General features: G+C 40.4%; 1 protein-coding gene across 5 annotated transcripts; it reads right to left on the minus strand.

Moving 5' to 3' along the window:
• Positions 1-196: 196 nt before the first annotated feature.
• On the minus strand, positions 197-26,107 carry eif4g3a (eukaryotic translation initiation factor 4 gamma, 3a). 5 transcript variants are annotated; one of them, XM_055160128.1, is made up of 34 exons: positions 25,572-26,107; positions 21,464-21,533; positions 19,971-20,078; positions 19,229-19,321; positions 18,081-18,113; positions 15,805-15,981; positions 13,688-13,796; positions 13,439-13,599; positions 12,986-13,111; positions 11,865-12,015; positions 10,709-11,422; positions 10,269-10,360; positions 9,348-9,627; positions 9,144-9,268; positions 7,997-8,116; positions 7,547-7,702; positions 7,275-7,472; positions 6,719-6,862; positions 6,395-6,631; positions 5,657-5,761; positions 5,240-5,378; positions 4,865-4,977; positions 4,448-4,538; positions 4,205-4,328; positions 3,902-4,122; positions 3,690-3,802; positions 3,432-3,598; positions 3,215-3,340; positions 3,002-3,083; positions 2,821-2,919; positions 2,595-2,741; positions 2,441-2,522; positions 1,336-1,482; positions 197-1,154 (listed from the first exon to the last, which is right to left on the minus strand). In XM_055160128.1, the coding sequence occupies exons 1-34, from the start codon at positions 25,718-25,720 to the stop codon at positions 973-975; spliced, it is 5,181 nt and encodes a 1,726-aa protein (XP_055016103.1). In that variant the 5' UTR covers positions 25,721-26,107; the 3' UTR covers positions 197-972. The 5 variants fall into 5 exon arrangements, with proteins under 5 accessions (XP_055016103.1, XP_055016101.1, XP_055016100.1 ...); XM_055160126.1 differs by having other exon boundaries at positions 11,865-12,018; XM_055160125.1 differs by having other exon boundaries at positions 19,971-20,093.
• Between the last annotated feature and the right edge of the window lie 399 nt (positions 26,108-26,506).

Consider the following 26,506-nt stretch of genomic DNA (forward strand, 5'->3'; position numbering starts at 1 on the left):
ATTCCCAACACTGAGTTGGCTGGAAATATTTTAGGCATAAATAGAATTCAGGATTACATATTGAAGAGTGTTGTATAAATCATGCAAAAAATAACAAATAAAAATCTTTCTGAAGAGAATGTAGTTAAGGAAGATACTCAAATCACAACAAACCAGAACAAAATGCAAAGGCAACAAAGAACACTTTTGAAACAACTTAGCAAATAGATTTTTAGTCTTTATTTACAAGCTTTTCATTTGCTCTTATGTATTATAAGCATATGTTCAGTAACCCTGGCAATGTGATTTAAATGTTGCATGTCACTCATTTCATGTATCCAGTTTGTCCATCTGGAGGGTGACCGTTCTGTTGGCTGACTTGCTCCACTTCTTCAATGCACACCTTCACCTCTCAAGAGGTTTATGTGCATTTCACATAAAGCAAGTCAGGACTGAGAAAGCACTCTGGAGACAACCCCAAGTGCCATTCAGGCATGTTAAAGTTCCTTGTATTTCATTTATGCTTCCCCGTAATCCCCAAATTACTTTGGTTTATTCTGTTTTAAATCAAACAGTGTGGAGTCCAGGGAAGCCATTTATATCACAATTATTATTTTGTTACTAGAATTAATATTATTTCTGTTTTCAGATTCTCCTTTGAACATCTGCAAATGTTAAATAACTTTCATATTTGCAGTCCTTAAAAAAATAATAAATTAAAGAGTCCAGGACCTATGTATTTAAGTCTTTCTTAAAAAGTAATAAAACAAAAGTTAAAATTTAAAACAAAAATATTTTCTATGTATAATACAAGTATTTAGTGCTTCCACTTTACGAATCCAAACTCAAAATGGCGGCATGTCTCAGAACCGTACCGCAGAAAAAAAATTCCAGCCGTAAACGCATTGTCCTGCTCATACACCCATTTTGAATTTAGTTTGTTCTGTTGAAACAATTAAGTTTGACTATTTCCAAGTCCAGGGTTGCCTCTTGTCAATTGTCTTCCGACTCTTCTTCGGCTTCCCGTAACCAGGTAAAAAATGCAGTCACAGATTTGAGGGCCACTCCTTTGCCCTGCTGCTCCGCAGGGTCTTTACTTGACTCCCACTTATAAAACGCATCCTCTGAGATGACATCCTCATCATACAGACAGTCAAAGAACATCCGCAGGAGATCTAAAAGAACAAAAGAATGTAGTCACAATCACTTCTTGATTTCTTTTAATGCAAGATTATCCAACACTGCAGTATAACAGTCAGTGCTAAATAAACGTAAAAGTTGTTGTATAACTCAAATTAAAGTAGAAAGAATAGTCTTTTATTGTACACATACTGTAGACATGTAATAGTTACTCACTTGGTGGCTGATCGAGAGACACGATCAGTGCCTGAAGTGCATAAAGTGCTTGAAGCTGTCGCTCAGTGTCTGAGTTAAGGTACTTAAGTAAAACAGGAAGTCTCCTCTGGATGGTGTCTGTGTCTACACGACAGTTAGTGTTCTCATCTGTCCATAAAGACAAAGGTAGGTCAATTAAGTTAGCTCATTTAAAGATAAACATAGGAGGAGGTATTCCATCAAAGTTGCTTAACAAGTCCAGGCTTATCCTAAAATCCTGAGCTGAAACTAGCTCTGACCAAAAGCTAATTCAGGCCTGAAGTTTAAGCTGTGCTTTGTGCATACTCCTGGTGACTCTGGAAAGGCCAGATCAATGGAGCACAACACCATGGAAAATGGGCTAAAACTGTAATGTTTTTTTTAATGATCTGACTAAACGAGACAGGAGCCACAAAGCTCACAGACAAGAGTTTGATTTGGGATACAGAACATTTCCGGTCATTCTGATCTGAGGAGATGGAAAGACACGACTCCTCCCTCCTCACCTGCTTGCCCCTCCCCCTCCCGGTTGCACCACAACCAGAGAGGAGGCTGGCTGCGGCATGCAGAGCCTGGTTAATGTGGGCCGGGGAAAGAGTGGAGCTTAAGTTCTGCTGTGCATAAAATCAAAGCTGTAACAGAACTATTCACATGTAGTCTAGAAGAAATGATAAAATCCGGGTCAATGTGTATGTAGTTTGACAGGGAGTGAGAACCAGGGAGAAGAGGAGAAACAGACATGATGAAAGAGCATACAGCCAGAACCAGCTCATCCTCAAAGTCTAAACCAGCATTTGTCTGTGCCCCGCACAACATCCACATGTGCAAGATCATTTTAATGAAATAATGGCCATAGGCTTTTATATGGTTAGTGCCATGTGTGTCACGTGCGTAGGAGCGTATGGACATTAAAAGTCCAGGTTTGTGCCCAGTTGCTCGTTACGACAGCAACTCAGTGCCAACTCTGATTAGTCACTTTGGTGTAACAGAAATGAGGATTTGATAAGCCTGGATTGCCCAGATAAACCAAGTTTTCACTTTAGCTCGCTTCATGGAATACCCCCATGTAGGGTTTGTACAATGTTACCTTTGACCGCTGCTTTACACACAGCCGTCATTAAGGCCCTCAGGAAGGGAGACGAGCTCATCTGAGATTCATCCAGGTTAGCCTTCATACAAAACAAACAGCACACATGTCACAAATGTCTTCTTTTTATTCTATGAGTATTCTATGGCTTTACCTCAACCCAATCAAAGATCTGCTCGTCACTGGCCATATCCTCCAACAGCAGTTTCTCCAACTGTCGGTTCAATTCCTCTGGAGAAAATATCCTTTTTGATAAGGCGGACTCAGGGAGAGACGTGTCTGACATAACAAACTGGAGTTTCTGTTGGTAATTACATTTAGTTTGTAAAGAAGCACAGATAAAGTATTATTTTAAAAAAAACTCTTGGGCTATGACTAACCTGGTGTGAGATAAATGATTGAACATCCTCTCCTTCTGGTAGAAAGTCCGCCCAGTTCAAACCAGATTCCCTCCACAAGGACCCCACCGACCTATGGCTCTGTAAACATATTTCCACATATTAGAAAATGACTTGATGACAAAAAGCACTCCTTACAATCATCATTTGTGTCAATGATTACCATTTGTTTGCATAGTAAGTGCAGTATTTCAGAAATTAGGATCCCAGCTCTTCCCACAGGAAGCAAAGGTTTGCTTAATTCACTGTAAACAGACAAAACAACCTGTAAGGATGATTTGCTTTGCTGAAAATACCTGGTTACAAACTTCTGTTTTACACTTAATTTATACACTAAAATGAAATAAAAAGTTGTGAATGGCATGCATTCCTGTACCTAAAGAGCTCTCTCATAGAGAAGCCTCCATCTTTTAGCATTGGGCAGAGCAATTCGGCAAGATACAGCCAAATGTGGGGAATGTCAATGGCCATGTCATCTGCCTGCTCCAGTGTGTCTGAAAATCTGTGAACATGACATGAAGATGGAAAACAAATTATAGGTCTTATTAATATTAAACAGACACAAGAGATCTCTAAACTGCATTTCAACTGACCCTTTATAGAACTCAGATTTGGGCAGGATTCCCTGATGTACAAGTTGGAAGAAGAGCAGCCCCATGTGGTCCCGTGTGATCTGACTCCGCTCCAGAGTCGACTCAACCCCAACACGGACAAAGATGTGCAGCTGAGAGCCCAGTTCATCCACACACTGGACTGCCTCCTACAGATGAACCATGTTAACATTAAGACATTCACTGGTATTAAACCAGTTAAGATTAACAATCAGAATCAACCCAGTAATAAACATTTACCTTGTAGTCATTAATGTGCAGAAACTCATCAATAATGGATTTGGATTTTCTTTCAACTTCTTCCTCAGATAAGCCAGTCCGCTCTGGCGTCAGTATCACAGATTCAGGTTTAACTGTAAACATATTTAGCAAGTTGAAACAGACATGTGTTTTGTGATATTGCACTGTAATTAAATTATGTGTACTGCTGGTGTACTATAGCATTTGCTCACCAGGATCCCTGATTCGGTTGCGTTCCACTTCGGATTTGTCCTCCGTCACACTGGGTCTCCTGGGCTCTGCCCCCTCTCTGTCCCGGTCTCTCCGAGGCTCCTCTGAGATCTGGGTGTCCTGCAGCTCTTTGGAGCTGCCTCTTCGGACAAACAGACTGGACCGCGATGATGAGCTGGCCATCAGAGGCTTGTCATTACGCTCTCGCCCTGTGCTGCTTCGACTAAAACATAATTTAATCACTCGGTCAAATCACCAGTTAATCATTTATAATTCAGTGCAGTAATAGCATGTTTGAGCATTACCTTCCTATAGATCGTCTGGAATCAAAGTCTTGGTTCTGGGGTGGTGTGGTGGAGGGCTGGGCTGTGGGTGTAGGCTGCAGAGCGGAGTAACGATTGAGGCTAGTGCTAGATGTGCGTGACATTTCTGTTGAGATGAGAAATAAAAAATATACTGATAAATCTTGATACGAAACACTCCTAAAGTGCCACTTGTTCTGAGTTTTAGTTATTATGGGTAGTAATAATAATAGCATAGATGTTTACCTGAATCACTGGCCTTGGCACCTCCACTGCTGCCTTTTACCCATGTGACTTGAGCTCGTGGCCCTAGCTGTATTTTTTCATCCATCTGTGGCTGTATATGGAGAAAAAGTTTTTACAGATAACAGACATGGCTTTAGATATAGTAATAGTAGGATAGTAGTACAGCATATTGTGCAGAGGTGCAAAGGTAGCACTACCTGCAAAGTCCACCAGAGGGTGCATTTAACATTTAAAGCCATAACAACCCAAGTCAGGTTAGGACAAAGTGTGCATCTCTCCTACAACTCTATTATATGTGCTACAAGTCAAGAGAGTTTGTAATATTGTTGATCCAATTGGTTAAAATAACTCTGATTATTTCATATTTTGATGAACAGTTGAATCTTCATTATTCACAAAGGGTGAAGCATGTCTGACCTTGGAGATCTTTGGGATCTTGGCAGGGTCAATAGTCCTGCTGTTCTTTGTCATGGGCACAGTGTTCCAGGTCTCGTCTCGCTGCATGCGCTGTTCCCGCTGTTCTCTTGGATCTGTTCAACAAATAAACACAAGATATACATATATAATGACATACTGTTCTTCTCTAATGTTGCAAAGGGGCTTGTATATCTTAAGTAATCTTTTTACAGTACATGTTAACTAACACATAGTATCCTGTCTGTTGAGGGGCACAGTGAGGGCTGTGTGGGCATTTCAGACAGGAAGTGGGCCCATTTGCTCACTGACTTCCTGAGTGCCTGTAGATGTGCCGATGTGACTAAGCCTTAAAGAGGATTTGAGCGCTGCACTGACCTGTACGTCGCTTACTGTCCTTGGAAAGCAGTTGCTGATGTACTTTCCTCTGTTCCTCCTGCTCCTCAATTTTGGCTTCTTTGTGAATTTGCTCAATGGTTTTGGGGCCCTGGTCAGCTCTCCTGGACACCCAGTTGTGCTATTAAACAACAAGCACAATCATTTAGATTTTACAGTAGCCAAATGAAAAAATTAATCAATTAGTACACATAAAAATAAACAATAGATAATAATGCATGTAACACATTTTGAAGTTGAAATCATAATACTCATGTTGTTTAATATGTGTGGGGATAGTTTTGATCTATGACTGACCATGTGAAGCTTTAACTAAGATGTTAAAAATCAAAATATGGTTTAAAAATGAAATGGAAATGCTGATAACACATGCAGCAAACAAGGCAAAACAAAACTCACCAATCTCAGGTCTATAACGTCCTGAAGCATAAACCGTATTCTAGATGAAGTCTTCCTTTCTTTTACTATTTTTTCCATCTGATTGAAATACTGATCCATTCGAGGCTGTGAAGACAGCATTTATGAGTCATTGTATTATTTTAGATTGTGGCACTTTAGATGTACATGTATGGATAGGTCTGTTATGTTAGAAAGAATTCTGTACATACTGTAAATATAAAATATTACTCAGGATTGCCAACTGGGGCATGGTGAAAAAGGTGACACTACTACTAGCCGTAGTATCATTATCCCACTTAAGACTTTGAACAAATTCTAATCCTTTACTGTTTGGTCAATATGTGGATCTCTACTTTTTACGTGAGTATATTCACGCTGCAGTATGGACAGTGCATGAGACAGTGGCTCTGGAAAAACTCATAGTCCAAACCTTATGAAGATCTAAACTGATGTTTTTGTGAGCTAGGCTACTGAAGCTACGTAGCCACCTCATTAGATATGCACATACATGCACACTCTTCACCTCACCTGCATAAGACCCACACTGTTCCTCGTTGTTGTGAGAGCATGCCCTAGAGCGCACACTGAACCAATAGGAGCACATAGTTGTCTGATATAAATGGGAATTTCACTGTGCGGCTCTGCCTCTAACCTCCCTTGAAACTGCATTCTATAGATACATGTATAAAGGATGGGCATTTTAAGAACCATTTAATGACATTAGCTAATTGTGCACACCTTGGCCTTTTCAAAATCCAAGTCCTTTCCAATCGTGGTGAGTAACCTGCAGAGGCACTCCAGGGACTCCTCATCGTGGTTCTTGAGCAGCTTAACCACGCAGTCGTGCATAATGGCCTCTGTCAACATCTTGAGTTTAAAAAGCTCCCCTATAAATTTAATATTACCGATGGAGCGCCGCCGAGCTTTGTCCTTAGCTTCCTCTAACTCTTCTCGTAGCCTCTCACGCTCTGTTGTCTTAACACAAATATAGAATTTTACAATTATAAAAAAATATTTTTTTCATGTAGAAAACTCCTTTAATATCGTGTCAAACTGTCTTACTGATGCAGCAGAGTCCAGCTCTTTCTGCTTCCTTTCAAACACCACATCATCAACTTTGTCTTTCTCAAACTCCTTCTGGCATCGATTAAGAAGGAGTTTGCGAAAGTTCACTGTAGCGTTGGGTTTGTCCGTGGGTACTCTGAGCTACAAACACATAAAACCCGATATTAGTGATAAGGGTCAGGAAAACAAGGTTTTGCTTGCAGACAGCACATCTATTGACCTGGGCTTTAACACAATGGTTCCTAATATTTTTCTCTCAGTGACCCCCACTTTACCAGTGGATGCATTGGTGACCCCATCCCAAAATCATTCCCTTTCCTAACAAGTTGGTGTCTTATCAATTAAAATACAACTGTTCTAAATAATAAATATGTTATGCAGCAGTAATTATTAGACATTACAAAATATCTATATTGCAACCTTTAATGAAAGACATAGTTCACACATGATAGTATGTTAGCTGTAAACCATAGAACGTCTGTAAATTAGCTTGGGGGGTTTCAGAATAAATATATTGTTCCTGATACTGTGACCGGTAGTATGACCAGCTTACCATGGCCAGGCAGCGGCACATGTTTCCATAGGCGACGGAGAAGCTGGGCTCATCTATAGCCTTCTCAAAGACCAGGTCAATGACCCCTTTAAGCCTCTCCTCAGTGTCGATGGTCAGGTCTGTTACCTGCTTCATCAGCTGATTGAACTTCTGAGGTGTCAATTTGTTCAGGATGCTGCGAACCTTCCTAAAGAGCTCCTATTGAAATAAATATGATGATAGAAGTTAAACCCAAAAATGTTTTTGCTTTTTCTTGAGTGAGTTTTGTATACCTGTGTTTTAAGTGTATCTGGATCCTCTGGGGGACCCTCTCTCTTCAAACCAGGTTTCCAGGCATTCTCAGCCTTTTTCAGCTGTACATCATCATTCACTGACACATTCATGATGATCTTTCTGGGAGGGGGCCGCCGGGAGCTTATGTTCATGAGCTGTAACAAGACGTCATACATTTACAGTTTACATCCTCAAAGAATACAAAGTATTTCAACCAAACTTAAAAGTGGAAATATTATAAACACACCATCTCCTGCTTAAAAATTTCAAATAATCAAACACATCCATCCAACCACAAGAATATAATTGTGAGACAGAGCAGATAAAATTTACTGTTTCACCAATAACCACTTAAGCAGCAGGTGACTGGTTGAAAAAACTGAAGGTGAAAGTTGTTTTGGTAACTTGTGATACAACAGCTGGAGTGTCTACTTGCGTGTGTCACTCACAGCAGCCCCACGGCCCCCACTCATCTGTCTGCCAAAGTCTGCAAAGGCAGGTGTAAAATCTGGTCCTCTGGAAATCACCCTGGAATCCACCACTCGCGTTGGCATCTTATTTTGGTTCATCTGCAACATGGCACAGTCAACATGCATATGGTTATCATGGACAGCAGGGGGAGCAGTGAGCTTCATAGAATTGTGTTCAAATTCTACACAATGAAAATAGTGTGGGAATTTTGATCATAATGGGTAAATATGACTACAAATCCCACTCATGTGCATATGTTAAAGCCTGAATGAAAAGTATAACATCTAATTTTTTTGGAAGTGATGGGTGTGATAAGGTTTTCTTCAATGTGTGTTTTTTGCTTTGCCTGGTATGTTCCACATGTTACACAAATACCCTGAAAAATATGCAGTCTGACTGAGTGGGCTTGCCTCTCCACAGATCTGACCATTAACTTAGCCTAGAGGCCTCACATAATTATCTTGTAGACAGACAAGGTTAATACCATCTCCATGAGACAAGCAAATTGCATACCCTCCATACCCAGAAAAGTTACAAAGTGCACCTTTATTTTAAGTTATTTTTGCTTAAGTAGGTGTTAGACATTTATAGAGACAAAACTGTGATATCATTACTAATAGTGGTGTATTTCTGTGGTACTTGACCTGGTGAATGAATACATGAAAAGCACATCACCCTATTGCTAGAGTGCTCGTCCGGTTGTTCTCTAACCAGATGTGGGGGTGGGGCACAAACTCTTAAGCACTGCCAAGCCTGACATAATAGCAATGGGATTTTAATCAAAACAGTATGTCTACTGGCCGTACACTCTACCCGTGAGCAAGAGTGGATCAAAGGACTGCTGCAGACCTTCAGTAGTGTGAACCAATCAAATGAATCTACAAACAAGACCTTTTTACCAAATTATGGGTCAAGAGCCCAAAAATAGGCCAAAAGTTTCATGATGCAAACTAAACTAATTATGTTTTTTTTTTTTTTTTTTAAACATGGAGCTCCATGTGAAATGTGTGTCCCAATAGATTTTACAGAGATAAAAATGGGTTGCACAAATGAATCAGCTGGGGGAACAAGAACAAGACAACTAGCAACTGTAATCCAATACAATTTTCCCAAGAACTCACTCACCTTGTCGAGAACAACATCACTGATTGGTGGTAGGCCCTCAGGTTTCTGTATACATGCTGGCATAAACTGGAAGCTTAATAGGAAATCTCTGTCATACTGTTTCTTTCCAGTGGGCTCAGTCAGGTCTGGGTGAGTGAGAAAATGAGGTTAAACAAACAAACATTGATGAGGGCTTTTAAAACTTTTTACACAAAGGAAATATACCTTCTATGTCTGGAGGAGCCCCAGTTGAGCTCTCCTTTTCTCCAGGTGTCATTCCACTGTCGCTGCTCTCGGTCTCAGATATGTGTCCTGCTCCATTCCTCATTGGCTCAATTTCAGCATCACCGTTCTCCTCTGGACCAGCGGGCTTTCCATCAAGGTCTGGGCTGCAGGCCGAGGGGGCAGAGGCAAAGACTGATGGTACGTGCACAGGGCTGCTGCTCAATGCATCAGACTGCCGGCTCTGTTCACCAATAGACTCATCTGTTGGACAGGCTTCATCCTGTGTGCAGAAAACATTCAATTACTTACGCGGACAGCCTTGTTGGTGCTGTTTTTTGTTTTTGCAACACAGCAAAACAATTATCTAAGGGCAATGAATGTCATTTTTAAAAAGGTCACTGATGATGCAGGGAGAGCATTGGAACTATAGTAGTGCTTACAAGCATATATACAAACACGCCTTTAATCTCAGTTTCATAAGCAATATTCACCATTCAAAACCAACTGCACTAAGCAACACCTGAATACGCCATGTACATAAATCTTTGCTCAAAGCAAGCAGATAATAACCTTTCTTCATTTTGAAAAATAAGAAGAAAACCCAAGTGGGAAAACAGTGGGTTCATACGCAGGGGGCAGTTGAGCAGTGGAGACGATGGATAAGTATTTGTTTAGTTCCTGGACAATAACACCCCAAAGTCATTTTAGCTCTCTTCTCACATGTGGAAACACTTTCCACATTAACCATTTCCATATTGTGCCATTAGTCTACTCTACAAATACTTCGTCAGTTGGTAAAGGACTCATTCAGCGCATTTTAACAGACCATCTTTTATGCTGATATGTACAGACACACATATCACAATCCAATTTAACTAAAGTGTATTTTCTCTGGTGCTTTTATATAAATGTTTTTCTTACTTCCTCTTCCTTTTCAGGTGTCTCTGCTGCTGTAGAGATGCCTTCATTTGGTTTCCTCCAGGTCTTTGGTATAGTAGAAGCAGTCTGATTAACTAAAGAGAAGCATTGCATTTAATATGGTCATTGACTAGTGAGGCTCATTCAATACTTTTTACAATTTACATAAGGATAGAATTCAAATAGACAACTTAATGTCTATAATCATTCTTGTTTAGATGGCATGCTTCTTAACTTTGAATATGGATGTGTAAGCTTAAGTTATTGACACAGTAATGCCAAAGCTAAAGAAGAAAGAAAGCACAAGGAACAGCTAATGCCACTAAGCTGTTCCTGGAATCACACACACTTGTGAGATTTTCCTAAGTGTAGGTTTGTACTTGTGCAAATAAAAACACAAATTAACAAAACCAAAAATAACCACTACTGAAGCAGACTTGTACCTGTTATGGGGCTTGTCCTGGTGTTAGCTTGTGGCTGAGACTCAGTTTTGTTGTCTGAAATACTATTGCGAGCCTCTGTACCCACTCGAGGGGTCATGTCTTTAGAGTCCAAAGGCTGGCGGGGCCCATCTGCCTCTGTCGTGGCCTGCACTAGAGGCGGTAGGCCCGGGGGGAGCATCATGGGTAGTACAGGGATGGGGCTGGAGGTGACCGTGACTGGTACAACAGACACTGGTGCCACAGGGGACAGCACAGCAGCCGCAATGGGCACCTCAGGCCTTACATCAGGCGGGAGAGCTTCGGAGGAGGCCTCTCTAAAGACTGGGGCTGAGAGCTGAGGTGAGAGGGCCGAAGATAGCACAGGTTCATGGGCTGGCATGTCCAGCTCAGCCACAGGGTCAGTAAGGCCATTTAAAGTTTTAGGAAGTGGGGCTGGAGAGGGCGTCAGAGTTCGTGGGGGGTCTGAAATGGGTTTGTCTGTATTAGTGGTGTGTCTGGGTTCAGTACCCAAGGGTGAGGGTGAGGCAGAGAGCCGGTCATTACTGTGAGAGGCTGTGAGTGGGACAGTGGACACAGGTGCAGTGAATGAAAGCTCGACTGGCACTGTAGACCCGTGTCCAGGTAAAGGAGCATTGGCTTCAACGGAGGCTTCAGACGAGACATGCACCGGCGAGGAAGACTTCAGAACAACTGGCTCCAGCTTTGACGTACCATCTAGGGGAAAGCAAACATGAAAACATGGTTCACCGTAGAGAGTGAACAAAACAAGGCGTGTCAATCTTTGGTATAATTAAGATTCCAACCCAGTTCTTTCGTAAAATCTTTGCTACCGTGCCAGTTACTAGAAACAGATGGGACAAGACTACTAAAAAGCTAAAGGAAAAGACATCTGATACCCAGTGGGGTAACCCTTTTAAAATACAGCCAAATCTCCCTTTCGATTTCATCATAATTCAATGGAAAGACACAAAAATTCTTGGAGAACTTCATGATGATTGGTTAAATCCAAATCTGATATGTAGTAGTTTTACAATTTTAACAAAGTGACATATTGTCACAGGAATCAGATCACAAGTAAATTTTTATTGTTTGGAGCAAACAGAGTAGGCAGAATGTGAGTTTTCATGTTTCTTGAGAGTATCAAGTCGTGTCAGACCTGGGCTTGTTTTAACGTCTGAAGCTCCAGAAGCCAGAGGTGTTGGTGGCGATGGTAGATGTGGAGAGTCCTGCGTGAAGCCTCCAGAATGGGCCTGCTGCGGCTGTGAAGGCTGCGACTGCTGCTCTGGAGTCTGGCTGTTACTCGGCTGCTGCTGTGTTTTGAGGTAGAAAATGTGAGGATAATGAGGATGCGGCCATAAAAACTAGCAACACAGAAAACCAGAACGATAGGCACAAAGATGTAGCAAGGGCACAAACCATGTTCAAGCAAGCCCAATGCACAAGATAGCAAACAATAAGGAGTCCAATGAGGTATGGGTTAAAAAAATAAATAAACAAACATCAACCAAAAAAGGAAGGAAAACTCAGAATAATGCGAATCAGAAAAAAACAAAAAATGAAAAACAAAAACAAAAACAGACAAAATAAATAAAGATAAAAGAATATGAAAAGAGAGGAAACACTGTTAACATTCACAGACAGAGGAAGAAAAGAAATCACTAGTCCCTCAGCAGAATCTCACTCCACTGTGTTGCCACCTCAAATTATTATAGGGCTGAACAATCTGTGCGGTCGCTGTCTGCTCCATGCGTGTTTGTGTGCGCTGCTGGTGGTGCAGCATTGTAGTTTACTGAAGTCATGCTGGGACACCCGAGTGGATTCGTGTATAGGGTGCTTAGGATTGCGGAGGGTGCAGTCGTTTTTTGATGGATTTGGAGGCTTAAGAGCACACCTAATAGCCCAGAAAATACGGTAATGTATATTGATTATTTCTGATAACTAAACAGTAATGCTCACAGTCTTACAATACATTTAAATGACATGCTTCATATAAATGTGAGGACAAGTGGATTCCGTTGAAAGAGTAGTAAAACACAAAATACAAACAAATTTCTGTACAATAATAACATTAAAACATCAACAGAACACAGTCTGTATTAAAAAAAATGTGTTCAAGTAGTCAAAGGATATACTGTATAAGATGTGATACTAAGGAAAAGTATCACATGTGGGAGACTTAATCAAATGTGAGGGAAAAACATGAACTGTTCCTTTGATGCTCAAAATGTGTCTTGTAGGATGTGTGTGTACAGTATTTTAAAAAATGGTGTTATGTACCTGTGGAGGGGTTGGGGTGGAAGAGGGTGGACCGACTGGAGGCGTTGAATTCCTGCTTCCCGAGCCTCCTGCCATGATCTCCTCTGTGATGTCCCTGCCACCCTGATTGGGGTCGCGGATACGGATCTGGGAGAAGTAGATCAGTAGATCAGTCACTACGTTTACACTACAACTTATCATATATAACCTCACTTTTGGCAGAAATTAGTTATTGGGCTCTTTGAGAATTGTTGTTGCTAGGTTTACAGGCATTTGAAAAATTGGTTTAAAGTGGACTAGGCCAGTTATCCTAGTACACTCTAAACAGATTTTTCCTGATGTGCATGTAAACATAGTGACTAAAGCTTCCCAAAAAAGTACCAACTACATACTTAAAGTTCATTATTACTACAAGTTCAAATTAATGAATTCATCTTCTTATATTAATAATTCAGAAATGTATAAAATACTTACTGTTTTCTTCTCTCGCTTAGCTGGTGGAGGTTGCTGTGGTGTAGGCACTATAATGGGGGGCGAAGGGGGGTATACAGTCTGGCCTGGGTAATAGGGGGACCCCGCAGAGGGCACAGGAGCAGGGACAGAGGGTGAAACAGGAGGATGATACCTGAGGGGATCTGATCACAAGAATACAACATAAAAATGTGTAGAAGTGTTATGATTGGGCATTTAGTGGGTTAGATTTCTTAATATGAGCTAACTCACGGTATGGGGCAGGGTACTCCCCTGGCCCAGGACCAGGATAAAACGTGCCGGACCCCGGAGGCGGTACAGAATACTGCTGAGGTCCCACATAAGGCGTACTGGGGCGATACTAGAAGACAAAAAATGTCAAATTTCAACAACTCCTCTAATTTGCATCTTATTCGTACTTTTTTTGTAAGATGCTTTGCTGAGCCTCGAGTTAGAGGTTGACTCTTGCATGTTTAGCATTTTACCATGATGCATGGGTCTATTTTTAAAGACCCGCACCCGCCCGTACCTGCGCAGTATAGCACCACACCCGCCTTTTAACCCATGATTATATCAAAATTAAACCCACACCCACCTGGACCCGTTAACATTCCACCCATTACCCACCTGTGTCCGTGATAAATCACACACAAACTAAAAGCATTCTAACTGAAGCATCCATCAGAATATGAATTAAAAAGTTACGAATTTAAGAATTACAATCACAAAATGAAACGATTACACTTTCTTCATTACAAATACGAATTTATAGACGCAACTCGACTGTCAAAAATACAACATCACTTCACAGGCATTATTTAGTGAGCAGAAGAAACATCAATCACTGGACTTCTGCGCCGCACACACCAACCAGGACTAACCCAAGACTAACCCAAGACTAACCCAAGACTAACCCAAGACTAACCCAAGACTAACCCAGGACTAACCCAGGACTAACCCAGGACTAACCCAGGACTAACCCAGGACTGATTCCTGGACTGATTCCTGGACTGAACCAGGAGGACTAAACCAGGACTGAACGAGGACTCAAAGTCGGGAAGAGCATGTAGTTGTGCCCGCAAAGACCATCGGGTGACTGCAAAAGGACCGGCGCGGAGCTCCACGCCCTACGAAAGTAAGCACCATGGTCGATCCACCACACTTTGTGGACACCCTGCTCCACGGGCTCAGGGTTCTCTCTCTCTCTCTTATGTCTAAGATTAGTCCTAGTGTAGTCCTGGTTTAGTCCTGACCTGACTGTGTCTAATCACTACCCGTCCGTAAAATTACAGAACGTTAAAAGCCGCCTGATTCAGCAGCTATTTGCCCGTACCCTTCGGGTACCTGTCCCAGTGCAGGACTCTGTATCAGCATATGTGGTATTTTTTTGTCACATAAAAATTATAAAATACAAAACAATAAAATAAATTCAGAAAATATCCAAAACATTAGAAAGCAATATAAATGGTTTCAAATTAATCAAGCATTATGTTACAAACCAAGCAGCTCTGCTGTACATCCATGGAATGGTCTTCTCATATTGCATATTTCATGACAGCATGGGATCACGCTAGCTCACAAAGCACACTGGTTCACAAATAGTGGGGGGTCCCGAATCGTTTGCATGGTTATTTTGGAGGTCTCAGCTTGAAAAGTTTGGGACCTTATGCACTATAAGGATAGGCAATTAAAATCAAGGATAAAATCACTACCTCCAAATTCTTAAGAATTACATGCAGTGAGTAGGAATGTAACGATATCCAAATCTATCGGTACAATATCATCACGATATTTTGGAGAGGCTTTTATAATTGTAGATAGGAATTTTTTTTTGCTTTTAAAATACCTTGACAAAATTTTGGTGTTAATTATTACTGTCATAATCTCAAGAATTCAAGAAAAAAACATAACTTTATGTTGTCTGCGCTGAAATGATCATCATGATAATCATGGGATATGTAGTTCCCCGTGGGAAATGTAGTTCCCAATGTTTATTAGCTATTTCTACTTTAAAAATGCATTTAAACAAAGGAACTTGTAATTCAATATATTGTGATGCCCCACAGTATTATTGTGAGACTTTTTGACGATACGATATCACGATATTTCAGTTATTGCTACATCCCTAGTATTGAGTTCTAAAATCTTCAGTCACTAACAGTATGTTTTTCTCTATTAAGCAGAGTGTTACAAAAATCAAATCTAAACCGCAAAATCAAACAGTTTTGAACGGTCATCCTTTTCCTGTAAGAGCAGAAAGTTGTGCAAATCTGTTCATCTCCAGGAAGTACTAGTTTAAACTGTTCCCAGCTCTTACCAACTGTACAAGTGTTCATTGATTAATAGATAAGCTATTGAGTGAAACTGACCTGTGGGATGTAGTACTGTGGAGCTTGTGGTGAAGGGAAAGGCATAGGTGGCATGGTCATCATGATGGGCTGATTGGTGGGATACACAGCAGTGGGGGTTTGTGAGCTGGGCCGTATTGAGGGTGTATTTGTAGGTATGGTTGGCCGTGTGCTCTGCATCTGAGCCCTCGGGAAAAACTGTTGGAGAGTGAAAGATAATTACTTATTAGAACAGCGTTTTGCATTTAGAGATGCAAACAAAGAATTAGAAATACTATTCATTATTTTACAACTATGTTACAACCATGTCAAACCAATGTAATCCTTATAAAAGCTAAACAAATTACAGCAAACCTTGTTTCCATCAAACTATCTGAATAAAGAGCTAAGAATTTTGATTGAAAATTATTATAAAACAAATGTATACGAAATAAAAAGAAAGACATGGTAATAAAGGTTATTTAAAGCATGCCGAATAAACACAGTGTGTAGTAAACATTGCCCACACCAAGCCCAATATATAGGTACAATACATAAATGAAAAATCAAACAAACACCAGCTATGAAATTGTGTGTTCATTTTCAAAGCATACTTGAAAAATGCCTAGACAAATTACACCAAATATAAAACCATTTATGGCCCCATTACACAGTAAAAGAGAACATAGGGGATGTTGTTAACAACGGGCCTCTTTATTTAGCATACACTGACTCTAAGAGCAATGAGTGGGCACAGGGGTAAGCAGGATCATTTAAGAACATTTCCCATCATGCCATGCACGTCTGAAGAGATTTGAAATATATATGAATTTTACCTGGATAGGCCTGAATCCTCCCTTGTGTAATGAAAGCAGGAGAGAAAGAACCAATAGAAGCGTCCAACAATCACCCAAACACATTAGGACAGGAAACTCCCAAATATTATTTCTAACTATTTGAAACTGATTACTGGTGTCAGTGAATTTGCTGATCAAAGAGTCAAAATGACAAAAAGGCAAAACGCTCTAAACAATAGTTGGTTTGTCACCGAGTGTGGGCGTTCAAATAAAGGAGGCTTGCAACAAAGAACAATCATCTATCAACATTTCGACTCAGAACATATTAAAGAGTCTACAAATCTCCACAGTGCAACTCTCCCTTGTAAGACGACTTTGCTGTACAGGCAGTTTCTTGCCACACTAGACCAGGTAGTCACCTACGGGGATGACTTGGCAACTTCAAAAACAGTTAAGGGCTTGTGGGGTTACACTACATTCTTCTTATGAACCACCCTCTGTGTATAAGCAAAATTGAATCTAGTCAACTCTGTTAGAGGAATACACTAATTATGACCGTGAGGCACAATGGCACAAACAATTGTTATGTGTTGTGACAGTAATTCATTTCCGCTGGGTTTGACTTTTAGATTTAACTAAACTTTGTCTGAACACAGCCCTAATACTTGACACTTAGAAAACAGGTGTTGTGTTTATAGTGTTAATTTGATATCTGTTTTGAAGTCATTACTTCGCATTAAGTGCATTTCATTAGAGACAATGGTTGTTTTCTGACAGAATAAAGGCCTCTGTTCAGTCACTGTCTGCTTTCCGTCTCCACCTCTGTGGTGGCACAAGGAGGTGCAGAGCCAGTTTGTGACAGCCAGTGTTTTTGTGGCACACAACTGTATAAAGCAGACCTGGGTATTATGCAGCTCCCGGGCCACATACAGCCCTTTGGTTGACTCTCACCGGCCCGTTTAAGTTAATTTGAAATCACAAAAAAGTCATAATATTATCTTACCTTATCTTATTAATCTTACCAGACTTACCAGCTTGTCTAAACAATACTTTTTACTGCTTTTTATAAAAAAAAAAAAAAAATACAATTAATATTGTGCAGAATTGAATTAAGCTTTTTGGCCCGGCCCTGCACAATATTTTCTGTTTCTCATGTGGCCTCATGGAAAAAATAATTGCCCAACCCTGGTATATAGGAAGCCATTAAAAAGCAAATGCATTATAAGCTGTCACACTAAGAAAAGAGTTCTTTTCAGAATATGTACCACTGAACTTTAATGTGCAATAAAAATAAACATGAATAGATAAAACAGAGACCCCATCTGTTCCATCATGTGTTAAAACAAACTGCAAATATCCCTCATCTAAGAAGCTCATTCAAGACAGATGAAAGAGAAATCCGATACACTTAAAGGCTTCCACATCACACGGACAGCAGTCTTTGGACAGCAGTAAAACACTTTATGACAATGGCTACGTAAGAGGAGGAGTAGGAGGGGTGATCAGCGGGGGTATAATTACCTGATGGTGGGTTGGTCGAGGGCCCGTGGCAAACTGGAGGGGGAGGGAGGAGAGGTCCAGCAAACAGATTGAAGCAGCAATGGTTAAGCAGGGAGGAGAGAGAGCAAAGACACACACATAAGATGAGCTGACGACAGGTGGTACACAACATACTGCAGTGAATGAAGCTCTAACATGGCAGACAGTGCAGAGACCACATCTCAATCATTGTCTTCCTCTAATGAAGTAATGCCTTTATATTTGGCAACCATTTAATAAGATCCAAATAGCAGATCCACCATTCCTGGTGCGGGTAGGGTTGTAGAAAGTGTAATAAATAATAGACAAGTCTATATTTGTATCAAATCTCCAAGTCTTTGAATCAGTAATGTTTTAAAATTATACGTTCCAAACTGTTGCACGCTTTGTATTAATAAATATACACAAAGTAGTACATACAGTCCCAATTATAATTCTGTCAATTTCAATACACTACCAGTCAAACGTCACATTCAGTGTGTTTTCTTCTACATTACAGATATTTACTGAAGACATCAAATCCATGACACAAGAGGTATGGAAAAAGATCCATCCTTTGCTTTGTTGACCCCACTCCAAACCCTTTTATCAATGGGCTTCATGATGAAGACCCCTGAAATGGTTTTCACTTCACAAGTGCGCCTTTTCAGGTTCATTAGAGGAATCTAAATAAATCATGGCATTTTGAGCAATCTAAAAAAAGTTTTTTTTGTTTACTATGTTCCATGTGTTCATTCATAGAAATTCATTTCACTAAAAATCGACACTAAATAATCGTGAAAATAAATAAAAACATTAAATGAAAAAGTGCAGACTTTTGACTTACAGTGTAATTCAAAACCATAATGTTTGTGCTGTATTTTACAGGTAACTTAACCAGACTGATATGTGATGAATAACCACAAAACCTAGAGGCAGATCTTATCTACAGGTTTAACAACACTAAATTTGAGACATTAAAAAGATATGTAAGAAAGGGCAATCTGCTATATGTAAGTGTATAATTGAACAGACATGTATGGCCCTTGTATAAAGCTGCTGGAAGTCAGACATGATACCGTATAGTTACACATTATTATGGGACTTGTAAAAGCTGAAGCAAAAAGGAGGTACAGGAGAAGGTCACTCACGGGGCGACTTTGTTGTTGTGCACTCATTGTCTGAGTCTGTGGAGAATACACAATGGCAGCAGAGCCAGCATTCTGTCCAGGGTTGTACGGAGGCTGGAGACAAATGAACAAAGATCATAAGAATGTTACAAGATTAGAACCTGTACAAGTGCACATGACATAACAAAGGTCTCTCAAATAAACTGGACACCAATTTCACCATGTTTACTTTTTTGCATGGAGTGTGGACTGTGTCTCTTTATTTTTCTTGTTCACCAAAATGAAAACCAAATGCATACACCTACAACAACCACACATCTGACCACAACTGTTCACATTCATGGCAAATACAAAGGTGATATGAATATAACAAGGCAATCCAAAAAAGGGCAAAGACAGTGACCCTGAAGGAAGTGATTTTGATGAAGGGCAGATGGCTAATGCTTTGGTTGTAGCTTATGCTTTAGCGATATGACAAAAAATGCCATGGCAAAACGAATCTTGGCTCAAGAATCAAGCAGTTTGCTTTATATTGGTTTATTTAGACTTTTTGAGGGGGTTTAGATTAGTTGTAATAAAAATGATGTCTAGTCATGAAGAGTACTTAATATTCATTGAAAATAAGTACTCACACTACTCTATCATACTTTACTACTCCATATTGATAATGCAATGGAAATCTAATAACAATGTTTCTCAAAATCTCAGTACGTAGGCTTTAGGGGTACATCTTGAACAAACTTAAGTGTAAATCTGTACTTACCTGAGAGAGAGCAGGTGAGTGGGCATGACCCGGCGGTGTGCCCGCCAAGTTTGGATGTCCCTTTGTGATGTCGTGTGCAGTGTAGGGAGGGCCAACCTGCCTGGCTACCTGCATTACAGAATACTGTATATGAGATAAAAAAAAATGAATGAGACATTGCATAACAATAATTATACATATTTTATAAGATTATAAGAAATTATAACAATACCAAGTACAGTCCATTCTGATTTAGAGAAATTTTAAAATAAAACTCTTATCAAGATTCCATGTCAAATACATATCTCTAATTCATTCCTGGTGAAATAATTTCACTCAGCTCTTGTTCATACTGTTTTATGATCCTCTGAGATAAACTTTATGGTGGGAATGGTCTGTGGGGCTCATATGTAGGTCACGTAATCATACTACAGTCCTACTCGTGTGTGACACAGAGCACCTGGTACAGCACATTGGACTGAGTCATGTTAGACATGCCTCCTCAGTGTGACTGCATCACTGCTATAGCATCAGCATGAGAGCTCTCAAAGCCATTTTACACTGACTCTGCTCTTGTTCATCAAGTGCCTGAGCTGCTGCAGCTGTGAGGAGACTCTACTGCAGGTGTTGCTCAATACAACAATGAAGCTGAAAAAACAGCAGTTACACAGAGATAATAGGGAGGCCGAAGAGCAGACAGAGGGCCTTAAGCAATGTGCTGCTTTTTAGGATGCCAAATACAATGAACATATAAATGAGTCTTTGGACAATGTCTTGAGATTTTGGAGTATAAATTTGGCCCATTTCTGACTCTGCTCTGTGTGGCCCACTTTCCTCAGATGACCTGGGATAAAGCAACTAATCTGGCTGCTGTTGCCAGGGGAGGAGCCTGCATCGCTTCAGGCAACTGACTGATTCTGAGGACGTACTTGGTGATGGGCTGGGGGAGGGGAGGCACTGCATAGGAGCTGTATGATGGCAACAGGAAGAGAGAAAGTAACCCACAAATGTATGGACAGGAAAAAGGTCTCACACTGGGGGCAGCTGCTCTCTCCTCTTGTGTGCTCAGCATTGAATACTGAGAGTAAAACACCTTGAAAGCACTGAAAAGAATTTCATAAACCTACAAGTCTTCCCATAAAAGTATCACCTTTTTGTTAAAATGACAGTTATTTAAAAAAAATGAAACATTTAGAAGTGTTTTACAAAAATAGTGATTATGAAAAAGTCAATAAACAGTGCTTTTATCTACTAAATGCTTTCTTACTTTTCTTACACTTTCTTATGCACTAATGTATATGTGATTTTTGCATCTCACTGTGAGGTATCACACTTTTAGCAAAGTGACTGGGAGGCAGCAGACATTAAATAGTTAAGATAATCTTCTTTTTCGTCAGAGGACCTCTCAGGTGTCCCAAAGTATTTGGTGCACTAACAGACATGGATTTAAAAAAAACTGTTCTGTTGCAGTACAGCAGGTTTGTGTTTGCAGAAAGGAGTTTGTAGTGACTCACGCTGTAGACTGCCACTGCCGGCTGTGTGGGAAAGATTCGCTCGTCCAGAGAAGGCTGCACTCGTGGGATTCTGGGAGACACGTGTTAAGGAAAACCCAAACATGTAAAACACTGTTGTGTGTAATATGCTGTGTGTGTGTAAAGTTTTTAGATTAGGGTAATGATTTTTTATCTTTTTTTTACCCAAGAAAATACACTTTTCCTAGCAGACCTTTGACAACTGAAAAAGAACTACCACCCCCCCGCCTAAAAAACTGAATCTCCACAAGTACACTATGTACCTTCAAGTTTTGCAAGTGTTGTAGGGAAAATCCGAAGTGGATTTCCAGATGTCCAGAGATAGGAACCATGGCAAGTAAAAAAGCATACCTGAATAGATAGAGTACAATAGCATAAATGTACTTCTTAAGGTAAACTGTTTACTGGCATTGTAATAAACACTGGAACACTTTCATGACTACCATGACATGACACACAATGTTACTAAAAAATGTCTGAGGAGGCAAAGATAAATACTGTAAACACTCAAATTCCTTAATCGTACAACAAAAAAGGGCCACCTGCGTGGCAATAGACCAGGAGGCTGGTGCACCGCTGGTCACATGGTTTAGGGGAAACTATCAGGCCTTCTTCCTTCAGCAGAACTCACGCCTCCTTTTCCCTTAAACTCTCATAACTCTGCTGCTGTCTGTAGAAGCTGCTTTTGGAGCTCCTCCAGCAAATCAACTCATGAGCAACATCACAAGGGAGAGAATAAAAAGTGAAAGTGGTTATGTTAAAAGTAAACCGCTTTAATACAAGGGAAAGAACTGCAAGATATAATCAGTTCAATAATACTGGGTAAAAAAAACAACAACTCAATTTAAACCATATGAACTATTGACTGAATTACACATAATTAATAGTAAACTGTGGGTGGGAAAAAGATGGACCTAAATCAGGAGGACAACACAGAGGCAACCTGATCTGTCTGCAGGACAAGTCTGCTCATGGGTACAGACAAGTTGGGGACTATCAACACAGAGGGGGGCATGGTTCATAGTGCCTTGTCACCAAAACAAACCCACCTGGAGGTCAGTGGGTCCCTTCAAGAGAGCAAAATGAGCAGTATAAGCAGTGACTTGTAATGTCACATGATAAAATGTACCGTTTCCTTGTGTGTGTATATGCTGAGGCCTGTGAACCAAGAAGAACTTTACAAATATATGATGTTATGCACGCATGTATGGTTACACAAGACAGACACAAAGTCCTACCACCTAAAGTTCAAATCAGTCAATGACATAACAGCATTGCAATACTAAGCAGATTTAAAGACATACATCACCAATTTGAAAATCAGGTATCCCATTTTGAATTTTGGCAAACACAGTACTGCATAACCAGTCTATTCTGCATAAAGACCTGTCCTGTAAAGTTGTTTTCTATGCAAGGAAATAGGTAAGGTAGTCAACAAAACCCCCCTTACATAGTCCACTTTAGTGAACCAGTGTAAGACACAAGCTTGTAAGTGGCTCAGTGCACAAATTAGACATTAGAAATCTTCATTAATTTTCTGCTTGAGGAGAGAGGGGAAGCTTCATGTCAGACTTGCAAGAGAATTACCACATTAAGAAAAAAAATTATCATCAAAATCAACCAAATGGAACCAAAGAACTGGTGACCTGTACACATTAGACTATTCAGAGAGACTTTTAGTAGAACTCAGATAAAGACAGTAGCACAAGCTCCACCAACAGATTTGCAGAGTGAATTTGGTCACATATAGTTCAACCCTTCACAGCATTGTCACAGAATTTAGAATACAGAAGGAGCTGAAACTGCTTAGTCTACAGTAAATACACTTGGAAAAAGTGTCTTAACATTGTCGCCTAGGAAGGGTAAATTTATAATATTTTGATATCCCAAATAATCTGTCTTTAATCTACCCGTACAACCAACTGTTTAAAGGTTGCCTACTGCAATGCTTAGTGTACGATCACCATCCCCTGTACATAACTGAAGCACAGGAAGTGAGTAGAGACAGCCCAGATGGTGCAGACACAAACCTTCCTTTTCCCCGCTTGACTAGTGCCCATTCTTTCACGCTCACAGACACGCACACATCCACACACACACACACACATCCACACACACACACACACACAGTTGGATAAAAGCAGAGCTAACAAAGCTGTCACTGCCTGCCTGCTGGTGCTGAGGCTGCTTTTTCACTACAGCCCAAACAATAGATGGCAAATTCAACTTACAATCCAATGATGAGAAATAATCTATGAGTAGAATTAAACTACAGCATTGGTTTCAGTATAAAAAAATGTGTGTAGGAATTTGGAAATTATTAATATCATCTACCAATATGGCAAACATGCTTTTGGGAATAACTCCAACAATATGATAGTCCTATCGTTTATTGTACAATGCACCTCGCTTGCTCACACTAACTTATTTTTAACCAACTTCTTAATTTATGTAGTTTTATAGCATAGAGGCTCTTCTACACCAATCCTGAAATCAGTGTGAGACACAAGGTAGATTTGTTGCTGAAATAGAAAAACTGAATGCAAACTAGATGATATGGCATGGAGTAAATAGGGAAAGGATCCTTTATAAAAGATCTAGATATGACAGGATACAGAAATCTAACAAAGGAGAGGTTACAATATGGAGATGCCCAAAACTTTGTCAGCTGTGCCCGAGGTGAGCTCTGGGGGATGTACGGAAACGAGGGAGGGCTAGCCAGCCTGAGTGACCTGAGCTTTTGTTGGCAGATGGTGGGAAGCACCACCTTGGCCTCTCGCTCTGAATGTTAAGCAGTGCTCCCATTGTCTGGCAAGTGCAGCAGCAGACGCATGCGCTAGGTGTTTCTCCGGCAACCAGGAACACAAGCTACCCCCTCCCTGCACTGCACACATGCCTCACTATGCAGTCTCATCTACATCTAATGGCTCTGTATAAAGATTCCCAAACACAACAAGATGATGCTAGTTGCACTGCTGTGAACTGTTAATATGGCAGTTCTTTACCCTTCTAAAAAGATTTAAATATACAGCAATATATGGGCCACCGTTTGCGTAAATTTATATGCCAATATAGCCAATAACCAAAATGGCATAATTAGAGTCAGTAAACTTATGCATCATGTTTCTCATAATAAAGTTTTGGGAATGCTTTCAGAATACACAGATGCAGTTAAGCAAATCAGCTAAAACAGACATACACAATAATAATGTCTACTGCCATCAAGTAGCTATTACTCAAATGTCATCAAAGACAACTCTTGGAATGCTGCAACAGAAATTAAGTTCACCCAATCTTCCAGATATCACCAATCCTGCGCCACACTGTAAATAAAACAGAAGGTGACATAACCACTGTGACTTTATGTCTCTGCAAGGAGGCCAGTAAATGCAATTGGATCTTCAAGGGGCAAGTTATTCACATGCGAAGAATAAACAATGAAATTAAAAACATCATAATATTACAACCTTGGTAGCGCACACGTAATCAATATGCAATTTGACACAATTGCCGTTGAACGATTACAAACAGATTTGAAGCTAAAAAAGAAGTCAGCCTAAAAGAGAGCACCTGCCATGTCTCGTGGTGTCGTGCACAAACGAAGATGCTTTCACTTGTACAGTAACTGGGCTAATTTAAGTTAGCCAAACACAATAAGTGAACAAAGCCGGTCACCGGTAAGAAACGCAGCTCAGCTTGGCTATAAAGAACAGCGACTTGTTACTTGTATTATACATTTAAACATGAATGGGCTGAATTTGTCGTGTTAATTAAACATATTCGTGATAAGGTGTACAAAATTCCTGAATCAAGCTGCTATTTCCGTTAGCTTTTACAGCGAGTTGTAGTCATTGGGGCAGTAGAAGCCAACCGGCTCCATAAGCTAACGTTAGCATTAATTTAGCATGCTGAGCTAAAGTGCTAACCTGATGCTAATGGTACCCTCCCCTCACAGAACCCCCTCTGCCAAACCAAGATACCCGCATTCAGCCTTATGGTTCCCCACCAATAAAACGGATGTTTGTAAATGTCATTAGTTGCAATCAAACACACGCGATCACACTCTCACACTGCCCATGTCAAAGGATACTGCGGCGGCGGGACAGCAGCGGGCTGTGGAGCGGCTGGAGCTCCCGGCGGCAGGGAAGCCCGTTGTTGGTTCGACGGAGAGGGGCCACTTCCAGGTCCGCTAACTGCGACAGCGGTGGGCTTGGAGACCACTTTCGGTTGCAAACTCATCGCAACAAATAAAATAATACCCACAAATAAATACTGTTATAAACAACGCCTAGCTTGCATGCATTGAGCAACCGTAGCAAAAATATTGAAGGCCCCAAATCCCTTTAACGAACTGGGATAACGAAGCTCAAATAGCAACACAAACGTTCTTTTTCATGAAAAGTCGCTGTTCGGATCAGCGGTGCTATTCATGGGGACGGCGGGAGGTTAGCCTCCCTCGCCCGTCCGGAACCTCAGCGGATCCGGTTCGGTTCGTTTCTTTTAAAAGAAATAATCGCCGCGATCTTCAGAGTCCCACGGCGATTTACCTCTTCCTCTCAATAAATGTTGTTTCTATCATTTTTCTCACAGAGATGAGAGACTTCGCCAACATGGCGTTGCGGCCGCTTCCAGCAGTCCGGGCAGGACAGATGATTCGGCAGTTCTCGGCCAATTACGGATACACTCGTCTCATCCACTAAACATCAGTCAAACGAAGATAAAGTAGATTTACTAACCTTTCAGCATTGTTGACAAAGACAAAATGTGATTTGTAAAATTTAAATTAGATTTGTATATATAAATTATATTTATATATACATACAAATATTATGATGAAATAAATAATTGTATTATCATTAACAAACGAGTGATATGCATTGCACTTTAGAGTGCAATATAAGTAAAATATGTATATATCTATTTTATTTTATTTAACACACTAAAACATAGTATAACAAAGGTATAAACAATTATTTTGTGACCGCATTCCCACACAAGTATGTAACACGATCGCCATCTACTGTT

This window comes from Boleophthalmus pectinirostris, unplaced genomic scaffold, assembly GCF_026225935.1.
Source record: "Boleophthalmus pectinirostris isolate CB_2022bp ecotype Guang Dong unplaced genomic scaffold, ASM2622593v1 HiC_scaffold_3, whole genome shotgun sequence".
Classification (NCBI taxonomy): Eukaryota; Metazoa; Chordata; class Actinopteri; order Gobiiformes; family Gobiidae; genus Boleophthalmus; species Boleophthalmus pectinirostris.

What these genes read in the sequence shown, in the direction of transcription:
- eif4g3a (XM_055160124.1), bottom strand. Translation starts at nt 25,720, where the DNA reads ATGAGTTTGCAACCGAAAGTGGTCTCCAAGCCCACCGCTGTCGCAGTT. An exon ending in TGTGCCGCTGCCTGGCCATG is followed by an intron (nt 6,863 to 7,274) that starts GTAAGCTGGTCA and finishes ATGTGTTTGTAG; the next exon opens with CTCAGAGTACCCACGGACAA. An exon ending in TCTATGAGAGAGCTCTTTAG is followed by an intron (nt 3,084 to 3,214) that starts GTACAGGAATGC and finishes GTCTGTTTACAG; the next exon opens with TGAATTAAGCAAACCTTTGC.